The sequence below is a fragment of the Myxocyprinus asiaticus genome, chromosome 31, assembly GCF_019703515.2.
Source record: "Myxocyprinus asiaticus isolate MX2 ecotype Aquarium Trade chromosome 31, UBuf_Myxa_2, whole genome shotgun sequence".
NCBI lineage: Eukaryota > Metazoa > Chordata > Actinopteri > Cypriniformes > Catostomidae > Myxocyprinus > Myxocyprinus asiaticus.
Genome location: NC_059374.1, coordinates 28,959,062 through 28,970,713, shown reverse-complemented (window position 1 = coordinate 28,970,713; position 11,652 = coordinate 28,959,062). Strand labels below are relative to the sequence as shown.

General features: G+C 39.8%; 1 protein-coding gene across 1 annotated transcript in view; it reads right to left on the bottom strand.

Moving 5' to 3' along the window:
- Positions 1-463: 463 nt before the first annotated feature.
- Positions 464-11,652, bottom strand: part of unc119a (unc-119 homolog a (C. elegans)) — a 28,155-nt gene continuing 16,966 nt past the window's right edge. Inside the window, exons 4-5 of the mRNA XM_051665035.1 lie at positions 8,831-9,003; positions 464-4,246 (exon numbers count right to left, since the gene is read on the bottom strand). Of these exons, the coding sequence (XP_051520995.1) occupies positions 4,134-4,246; positions 8,831-9,003 (286 nt within the window). The 3' untranslated portion in view covers positions 464-4,133. The remainder of the gene's footprint in view (positions 4,247-8,830; positions 9,004-11,652) is intronic.

The following is an 11,652-nucleotide window of genomic DNA, read 5'->3' as shown; positions in this document are numbered from 1 at the left end:
CAATAGTACAATGCCTTCATTTATTACGATGTTTTCTTTTGTGCAAGTGTTATTGTTTAAACCCATTTCAGTGTTTTGGTTGGAAAGATTTCAATGAGTCGTTCCGGACTTGCTGTAATAAATGAGTATTCATAATTTCATAGTCAGTATTGATTTCTATGTTTGCATTTGCCATGACAACCACAGGGAGGTGTGGTTACCTCTTTTTCCTAAAAAAATAAACATTGAAAAACACAACAGCGAGTTAAAACAGCACTGCTTTTTTGTCAACTACAAACCATTAGCATTTTTTTAAAATGGAAATAATATGAGTGCATGGCAAATAAATGCATATTATCAGTACTGTAAATTATTTTTTTTACCTTTACTGTATATTATTCTCTTTTCAACAATTTAAGTATTGTTTTATATGAGTTTCAATACAGAACATTTACGAATAAAGGAAAGAAATGAAATCAAAACATTTAATGATTTCCAAAACATGATCTTTGGAATTTTTTATGGTCTCTCTTTTGTTGAACCACATATAACAATTAACACAGAACAGATAGGCCTACCTAACAATTTTTTGACAAAAGGTGCTAATAAAAATAAACAATGTATATGAATATAAATAACAGTATGTTCATATAAATAACACATAATTATAGAATTACACTACAGGTATAAGCATTCAAAAGCCAAAGTGATAAAAGTGAGGCCTCCTTTATAGAGGTTAAAGTGAAGTGACCCTGAATTCACAGTTTATACAGCTTTAGTCTGAACCTTTTAAAGATTCCAACACACTGAATCTTACAGGCCCTATATCTCCTTATGACTATATGGCCTTGTGTCCTCTAAATGCAAAACACAGAATCAGATCATAATATGAGCAAAGTCTCAAGTACTGCATGTTAAATATTTCAATTGTCAGCATATAAGGAAGCTATCAATCAATGAATAATAAGGGACAAAACACATTTGAATAATTCTGAACTAATGTGAGATGACACTGTATGAACAATCTGCATATGAAGTCTTAAAACCTGCATTTCTATACATGAAAACATAAAATAAATAGAGTTTCAGAGGAACTACTGTAGGTGTCACATTGTAGAATAATTTGGGTTTGGGTGTTGAAGAATACATAAAAAACACTGATTCCCTGTCTGTCACTCACTCGACATTGTGTCGATGTAGTGACACTAGGGGTTAGCTCTTGAGATCCCCAATAACCTTTGCTTTATTCAGAAAAGGCCAATGCAAATCGGCGAGTGGAATTTGCATGCCACTCTCCGCCCCGGACATACAAGTATAAAAGGAGATGGCGTGCACCACTCATTCAGACTTCGGAGTCGAGCGCACATGTGTGTTCGTCCCGTCACCTCACTATTGTTGCTGGAATTACGGCATATTTCAGCGGTCATCCTCGCACAGTCGAGTGTTGTGCTTCCCCTGGGCACTTCGGCGGCTGAGTCCACAGGTGTGAAAAGAGTATATGCAAAAGAGTATATTTTCTCTAAAAGAGCTCGCACAAATGATTGCCGTCTTTTTAAAGATGTCCTTTCGCCTTTGTGCTACTGGGTGTGGCCGTTATCTCTCCCCACCGGATGGCCTCTGAGAAGAAGATCCTCCCACAGGAAGGTGGCACTGCCTGCCCGTCATCTGGCCGCCAAGAACCCCGGACAGGCTTCAAAGCACCCGAGACAGGCGACCCAGGGATGAGGCTACTGACTCCGACTGGCCTGACCCAGGTGAGCGTAAGGGCCCCACTCCCACCCCTGGGCCAGCACGAGATGAGTGCCCTCACAATATTGCCAGGTGACTATCACGCCAAGGTGCCGCCATACTTTCAGCTCTTGGTCAGATCTGGTATTTCTATGGGCAGGGGTTCCCTTAGAGCAGGTCTCGAGGCACGTCGTGGTCATGATGGATGCCTCGAATTCGGTCTTGAGTGCCGTGTGCAATGGGCAGGCAGTATCGGGGCTCTGGACAGGGCCCTGCTTGCAATGGCATATAACTGCCTAGAGCTGCTGGCCCTGTTCGAGGCTCCCCTTGGCACGGATGCCTTGGCGCACAGCTGGCCTCGGGGGCTGCGCAAGTACGCATTTCCCCCAGTGAGCCTCGTTGCACAGACATTGTGCAAAGTCAGGGAGGATGGGAAGCAAGTTCTGATGGTTGCGCCGTACTGGCCCAACCAGACTTGGTTCTCAGACCTGATGCTCCCGGCAGTAGCCACTCCCTGGCGCATTCCCTGAGGCAGGACCTTCTCACTCAGGGGCAGGGCATGCTCTGGCACCCACGGCCAGACCTCTGGAACCTCCACGTCTGGCTCCTGGATGGGACGCGGAAGACCTAACAGGCCTTCCGCCAGCGGTGATAGACACGATCACTTAGGCCAGAGCCCCCTCCACGAGGTGGCTGTATGCTCTGAAGTGGCGTCTCTTCGCAAATTGGAATGATTGGCTTACCAATCACAAGACCTGCCGTGCCCCTTGGGAGTTCGGGCGCACTCCACCAGAGGTGTTGCATCCTCCTGGGCACTGGCGAGGGGCGCCTCTCTAACAGACATATGCAGAGTAGCAGGTTGGGCTACACTCAATACATTTGCGAGGTTCTACAACATCCGCATAGAATCTGTTTCGACCCGAGTGTTCCAGGGTAACAACTGGTAAGGCCAGGCAGTCAGTTGGGTGTATCGCTTGCATTAGTGCCTTTCCCCTTTCGAGGTGATAATGCACGCTATCTTGTCCACAACAGTTCCCCGCAACTGGTGAACACTAGATGCCTTTTTGATTTCTTAAGCACTGTTCGGTGATGAATTCGGCAGAGGAGTAATGCCACCAGGCCCGGTACTCGTGGTATGCCCCTTTTCAGGTGAGCCCGTGTACTTGGGCTCAGTGCTCCATACGTGGTGATTCCCCCCTCGATAATCCGGTATGATACATTTCCACTGTTCGGTTTCCCCTCTGTGAACCCTGTGTTTCCCTTTGACAACGCTTCGCTCTGCCACGGCCACTGTTGCTGTGTACCCTCTCCATAGATAGGGTCCTCGCAGTGGCATCATTCCATATGTGAACTTCCCGGTCGGTAAGTCCATGTGAGGTGTTCGCCACATGTTAACCTCCCTCCGGTAGGATGTGGTCTCCATAGTGCTCTCCCTCCTGGAAAGGGAAGAGCACTTCCCTAGCGCTATTCTATCAGGTCTCGGTGGGAAATTGCTTGATACAAAAATCCGCTGTAGCCTCGGGTAAGTGCCTCCTCCCACCCTTAATGGGAGCAGGGAGGCGCCTTACTTAACACGCTGGAAGGTCACGACGTGGTCGAGCGCTCGCTTCGAGGCACGCAGCAGCTTGCCCGTGTCTGCTCCTCCGTACCTCGTGAAACGGTTCAGTGCCTGTGGCGTTTCGTATAGGAAACCCTAGTGTCACTACATCGACATACCGTCGAGTGAGTGACAGACAGAGAACATCTTGGTTACTGGTGTAACCTCTGTTCCCTGATGGAGGGAACGAGACGTTGTGTCCCTCCTGCCATGGTGCTGAACCGACTGCTGACATGGCCGGGACTCTCTCTCGGCTCCTTGGCACAAATCTGAATGAGTGGTGCACGCCATCTCCTTTTATACCCATATGTCTGGGGAGGAGAGCGGCATGCAAATTCCACTCGCCAATTTTCATTGTCCTTTTCTGAATAAAGCAAAGGTGATTGGGGCTCTCAAGAGCGAACCCTAGTGTCACTACATCGACACAATGTCTTGTTCCCTCCGTCAGGGAACAGAGGTTACACCAGTAACCAAGACATTTTTGCTTATGTCAAGCATGCGATTAATGCACATGTGCAGGCACGCCCATCTACTCAGAGAGGAAAAAAAAATTAATAAGTCAATTATCAAATATTTGTAAAATGATTTTGAAGGAAAAATATCTGTGCACGAAATGCACGCTTCGTACTTTCTGAGATTAACATTCTCCCTTTAACATACAAGCACACACACAAATACACACGCACACACAAAAATCCTGAGATTGGGGTGATTTTTTTAATTTTTTGTTTTACTAAATGCACCATCTCATAAACGATTAGAGGCCTATAAGCCATTTTCAGTAGGTGTTACTGTACCAGTCCATTCTGCAAATGAAGTGAAAGTCTTCTTACGGTCCACCATTGTAGGAATAATCTGCTTTATTGTGCATTACCAGCTTGTTGTCCACGAAGTAAAAGCTGTCAGACTGAGTCTCAAAGGGGTGGAGGATCATTTCATGCACTATGGAGAGATGCAAGAAACAAAATATCACATATAGGTGTTTATCAAAACAACTCATGCACATCACCACACCACCACATGATGCCTTTAGGTCAAGCCATAAGATCTAAAACCAAGTAATAGTTACTAAGTGATAAAAATCTAATGTGCAGGACTGTATATTCAAATAAAATCTTTCATGTCACTTGGGATAGGAATCGTAAGGAATTTAACAATTCTGGTTCAGATTCCTCTTAAAAATTCAGATTCCTTAACGGTTCAATTAATGATTCTTACTTTTGAGGAAGAAATATTTGGAAATAAGAAATGCAATTTCTTTTGCATTTACTGCCCTCTGCAGTCTGTAACCAAATGATGAGATCATTTCAGATTTCAACAAAGCAGACATAACAAATCAGATTTTTTTAAATGCAATTCTTGCAAAGGCTTGTTTACACAGACTTTTAAATTACTTTTCAAAAATTTTTTAGAGGCATAAATCCATTATTGCAATCCAATAATTATAACTGTAACTTTAACTGAATATTAAATAAAAAATCTGAACAAACCAAAAATGTACTATCATATTTCATTATGTAATGTTTGTATTATTTTTGTTTTTATATATAAAATTTCACTGATTACAACAAAACTCTTAACTACACATTATCATATGAATAGTCAGTATCTGCACTGCCTGTTTTAAGTCTCATAAGCCTTAAGTACAACATTACATAACAACAGTTCTTGGTTAGTTTTGAGCTGGATATGATGTCATAAAATCCAGGGGTACGTTTCCTGTACAACAACATAACTCACTGCTTAACCACCACAGTACGATGCATTGTTGGAGAAATTAACTAGCTTGTCACGACTGTTTGCCCAAACTGTAGTAACTACGTCAAACATCACACGTACACCAGAAAGATGTTTAATGCGAGAAAGCTGCCGAAGACACGAAATTGGCGTGCAGTGTAATAAGACAGATACACTAAGCAGCAATAGTGGGGTTTTCCTCTACATCAGACATCTGGGTTCATGCTTCAGCACATACGCACATGCTCACTATTCAAATGGGTGCGTTCCATTCAAAACAGATCATCCCTATACCCTATTCCCTTCAAAGTCTTTACCATCCACTGTGAGAGCACTGGAGGGCTGAAAGATTTGGGGCTCCAAAATAACAATCTTTTGGAACTGACTTTTGAACTCCCTTTGAAGTGCTCTTCGGAGGCTGATTTATCACATTTGGAATCCAACCAAAAATGCCACTTGGGTGTTAACATGGACAAAGAAGCCGTGTTCTCCAACAGAAACTGTGTGTGAAAGCACTTTCTCTTAACAGCTTTTAATCCCTTCAACGACTGCAATCGCGTTTGAATGACGTATCAGAGCGCCAATTTCTGTAAAACCCCATAATAAGTAATTTTCTTAAATGCATGTACAGTTGTGCTCAAAAGTTTGCACACCCTTGGAGAATTAGTAATATATGTACCATTTTTAAAGAAAACATGAGTGAGCAGGCAAAACACATTTCTTTTATTTCTTACGGGATTCATACTGAACTGTAGGTTATAACAGAATGGCACAATCATAAAACAAAACATGGCAACAAAGAAAAAAATGAAATGACCCCTGTTCAAAAGTCTGCATACCCTTAGTTCTTAATACTGTGTATTGCCCCCTTTAGCATCAATGACAGCGTGCAGTGTTTTGTAATAGTTGTCTATGAGGCCCCAAATTCTTGCAGGTGGTATAGCTGCCCATTCGTCTTGGCAAAATGCCTCCAGGTCATGCAAAGTCTTTGGTCGTCTTGCATGAACCGCACGTTTGCGATCTCCCCAGAGTGGCTCAATGATATTACGGTCAGGAGACTGCGATGGCCACTCCAGAACCTTCACCTTTTTCTGCTGTAACCACTGGAGGGTCAACTTGGCCTTGTGCTTAGGGTCATTGTCGTGCTGGAAAGTCCAAGAGCGTCCCATGCGCAGCTTTCGTGCAGGAGAATGCAAATTGTCTGCCAGTATTTTCTGATAACATGCTGCATTCATCTTGCCATCAATTTTCACAAGATTCCCTGTGCCTGTAGAGCTCACACACCCCCAAAACATCAGTGAGCCACCACCATGCTTCACAGTGGGGATGGTATTCTTTTCACTATAGGCCTTGTTGACCCCTCTCCAAACATAGCGCTTATGGTTGTGACCATAAAGCTCTATTTTGGTCTCGTCACTCCAAATTACAGTGTGCCAGAAGCTGTGAGGCATGTCAAGGTGTTGTCGGGCATATTGTAACCTCGCTTTTTTTATGCATAGGCGCAGTAGTCGCATAAGTCTTCTTTCTGGCAACTCATCCATGCAGCTCATTTTTGTTCAAGTATCGTCGTATTGTGCTCCTTGAAACAACCACACCGTCTTTTTCCAGAGCAGCCTGTATTTCTCCTGAGGTTACCTGTGGGTTTTTCTTTGTATCCCGAACAATTCTTCTGGCAGTTGTGGCTGAAATCTTTCTTGGTCTACCTGACCTTGGCTTGGTATCAAGAGATCCCCGAATTTTCCACTTCTTAATGAGTGATTGAATAGTACTGTCTGACATTTTCAAGGCTTTAGATATCATTTTATATCCTTTTTCATCTTTATAAAGTTCCATTACCTTGTTATGCAGGTCTTTTGACAGTTCTTTTCTGCTCCCCATGGCTCAGTATCTAGCCTGCTCAGTGCATCCACGTGAGAGCTAACAAACTCATTGACTATTTATACACAGACACTAATTGCAATTTACAAAGCCACAGGTGTGGGATATTAACCTTTAATTGCCATTTAAACCTGTGTGTGTCACCTTATGTGTCTGTAACAAGGCCAAACATTCAAGGGTATGTAAACTTTTGATCAGGGCCATTTGGGTGATTTCTGTTATCATTATGATTTAAAAAGGAGCCAAACAACTATGTGATAATAAATGGCTTCATATGATCACTATCCTTAAATAAAGGACTTTTATTTTTGCATGATCAGTCATATTTTCAAAATCAATACCAATATGTCACAATTTCTGCCAGGGTATGCAAACTTTTGAGCACAACTGTAAATGTGATCAAAATCTTGACAGAATGAAATATATACAGTATTTGTAATACAAGATATAGAAGCCTCATCGAAGTGAAATAACGCCCACACAGCAAGCTAACAAGGAACTATTCTTCTAACCACAGGTGGAGAACTGTAGTTCCAACCACACAACTTTGCATTGTAGTTTGTGTATGTTCTAGGGTTTCGGGAAACACCAAATAATTGAACTATGTCTGTAACGATAGGACTTGCGACCATTGTTGGCTAACTATGCTTTTTGGAAACGCACCCCAGGTTTGTAAGATTAATTCAGTTACCACTCCTGTAGTGTTTTTAATTCACTAACAAGAAATGGCTCATAATATTCATTTATTAGGGATCCGTTACACTGGTCGCGCTGTGTTTTGCGCTGTATTTTCAAAAGAGCTGGCTCATAAGAGTAATTCGTTAGGGAATCAGACTACACTGTTTGCGCTTTATGTATCGCATTGTTGATTCAGTAGATGGGCAGCTCAGTCGCTGTATAGCACAGCAGAAAACACTGTCTGTGTATTTTAGTAAAGTGCTCCGTACGCATCAGCAGAAAAATGCACTTTTTAAAATTTTTTTATTTTATTTTTTTCTCTCCTTTTCTCCCCAATTTGGAATGCCCAATTCCCAATGTGCTCTAAGTCCTCGTGGTGGTGTAGTGACTTGCCTCAATCAGGGTGGCGGAGGACTAATCTCAGTTGCCTCCGCGTCTGAGACCGTCAATCCGCACATCTTATCACATGACTTGTTGATCGTGTTACCACAGAGGCATAGTGCATGTTGTGGTTTCATGCTATTCTCCGTGGCATACACGCACAACTCACCACGTGTCCCACCAAGAGCGAGAACCACATTATAGTGACCACGAGGAGGTTACCCCATGTGACTCTACCCTCCCTAGCAACCGGGCCAATTTGGTTGCTTAGGAGACCTGCCTGGAATCACTCAGCACGCCCTGGATTCGAACTTGCAACTCCAGGGGTGGTAGTCAGCGTCTTTACTCCCCTGACCCCCAAAAATTCACGTTCAAGAAACGTTAATGGAACCGCAGGTCATAAAAATCACAGTTCCGGTTTTTAAAAAAAGTGGATGCAGTTCCGAATAAGAACTGGTTCTCTGTTCACAACACTACACGTCAACCACAAGAACCAACAGTGCTTGGTGTCGTTGATGTTAAACCTGAAACATGTCTTTGTGTTCCAAGCCTGAATGAGATTTAAGAGCTGCGGTGGAGAGGAAGTTTTTACTGAATAACAACTTTTTGCCGATTCCACACTGTATGTCTTCAGAAGATTTGGACAAGATAGCGCACAATTCATATGGACAAATAATTTATGGTATTTTCTTTTGTCCTTTTTGGAGCTTGATTGTATGGATAAGAGCTATGGGAACATTCTGACTTATATTAAAGACAATCATATGGGTTTGGAACAACATGAGGGTGAGTGAATTATATCAGAATGTTTTTCATTTTTAAGTGAACTAATCTTTTACATCCACAACTTACTTATGTCTTCAGAAAGAGGAGGAAACTCATAGATGTGTTCGCAGGTGTTTTTACTGCTGGGGATGCAGAAGCCAAACTCAAAATCAAAGCTTTTCAGCAGCTGCCCACGGAAATAGTGCCTCTCAATCATTCGGAAGTTGTTGATGGGAGCATCTCCAACAGTAAACTCCACCCTGTGGAGGTGGAAAAAGAGCTGATTTAAGGACAAATGGAAAGTTGTAGAAATGAAAGTGGCTTTATACTTATTTTAGAAGGAGATGAGACATAAAACATGAATGTTGGATAAACTATGCATTACAATTAATGACATGTGTTTGACCAGTCAAAAGTTTGGATGCACTTACTCATTCTTTACTATTACTATTTTTCACATTTTAGTGTAATAGTCACCATTAGAAGAATGGTAATTATGTAGTGGCCATAAAATGTACATATAAGATTATATTTCATTTTCATTTTCAAATTATGTTTATTTTCAACTAAATTTAACAAACTACCCCTTACACAAACTTTGTTACATCCTATGCCCATAAAGGTACTAAATAAGTATTTGTAAACAGTGGATGAATTGTTTCAACTTTAGATTGGGTACTGCAAAAATATGAACAATTAATTAATAATTGATTTCTAAAGATGTTTAAATTGTAAAAGCATGCATACATACCAGAACAAACAAACAGCAAATGTGTGGCTTTTACAGACCTTGGTTACTAATTAGCTGGACATTAATGAATAATTTGTAAACATGAATAATATGTGAAATGGTGATAAATACAAATAATTTCTGAAAACCTTTGTAAATGTAAAAAAGCACATTTTGAATAATTTATGAAAAGTTTAATGACATTTGTAACCATTCAAATGTACGTTAACAATTCTGTTAATCATTATATACAGTATCATGTGTTAAAATCATGTGTAGAAGTTAAAAATGCAAGGACATATATGAATGAAAGCTTAATAACATTTGTAAGTATTTTAATTTACATTATATTATGCTTAACAGATCATTAGTTAATGTTAACAGGCACATTATATCATATTTCTAACTATTTTAATATTTATGAACTAATGATCTGTTAAGCATTATATAATGTTTGTTAATGATTTATTAATGAAAGTTATTATAAAGTTTTCCCAGAAATGCTTACATAGGCACAATTTTTATTTATGAAACAATTTCAAGCTTTTAACCCTTTAAGCTCTGAGCATGTTTTAAAGATTGTCATTACCATTCAGTGGCATACCCAAAATTAAAGGCCTATTATTCGACAAAAAAAAAAAAAACCCAACAAAAAACAAACAAACAAAAAACAAGGATGGTCAAGTGTGGTATCATTTGAAAGAAAACTTTTTTTTTTTTTTTTTTGTATGATATGGATTATGATAAATTCTGATACTCTCAGCCTAAGAAGCAGATGACAAATCACAAAAAAAACCAAAAAAAAAAAAAAAAATTCTGATTTGACATTATATATTTCAGGGTGTAAATAAGGCATCTTTATTCCCAATCATGCCAGCTGTAACTGAGTAAAAATGTTTGTTAATACAACAAAGAAATCAAAAGTTTTAAAAATAATTTATCCTGGTGTCCAAAAATGTCTCAAGTGTCCAAAAGCCCCTCCAAACAAATAAAACATAATAATTGTACATAAGAACTAATTACACATGCAAAACACAACAATGACTAAAGGTTGCATAGCATGCAGACATGATTTAAGTAATAAGATTTCACAGAATGAGTTTCATTCTGTGCCATTTGAGTCATCATTGAGTCTGTGTCATGTACTTGGCGCCATCTCCTGGTGGCCATATGTAATAAGAGTGATTGATCACATGACTGTCTGCCCAAATATGGAGGACTATTAACACTGGTTGGAGTAATCTGAACCCAATCTGATTGGTTTAGCGTTCAATGATGCTACAGCATTTCCGATGACTTCATTTGATCTAGGAAAACTATCGTGTTTGTAGCCAGATTGCAAGATGCCAGATAGCCAGATGCTGTGTGCACATTGTGCTTTGTGTGGGTTATCTAATGATCTATGTATTTGATTATTTTGTGTGTGGGCTCTTTTTAAAGATAATCGCCTCTAATTAATGGTATGTGATATTTTATGTTCTCTTTATTTTTCGTGAAGTTATAAGCGGAAACGTGACATAAAAGCAACACCTGTTCACATGAAACATATACTTAGCTATTACTCACTATATTTTTGTCTGTGAGTAAAACAAATAGGCTGGTTGTATTCTACTCTTTGAGAGCTTTCCAACAACATGTGGCAATTTGATGAGATTGATGTATTTACCAATTACAATAATATGTACAGTGCATTTTTTTTTTATAAATTATAAAAACGGAACACTTCTGATTTGTCTGCAAATTTCAAAGCACTTGTTCAGTTTTGGTCATAATGCCTACATGCATTCTAAAGTAGAACTTCTAAGCTTTAAAATGATACCTATTTTGTGATGGTCAAGACTGTAGTTATTAACATTTTGATAATTCGTTTTTCTCGTGGGCCCAGGCCCATCTGAGCTTAAAGGGTTAAACATAAGCTTTTAGATGGAACTGTTTTCAAGATCATGAAAAACTAATTCAGTCAAGTGTGTCCAAGCTTTTGACTGGTAGTATCCACAGGGGTTAAATTGGCATGGAATGGTCCGTAACGGTATTTCCGGTATTTTATTATTATTAAATAATAATAGTAATAAAAAATGTTTTTTTTTTAAATGTATATATATATATATATATATATATATAAATTTTGATATATATATATATTGGCAGTTTGTTCACTCAGTCTACATTTAGCGAGTGT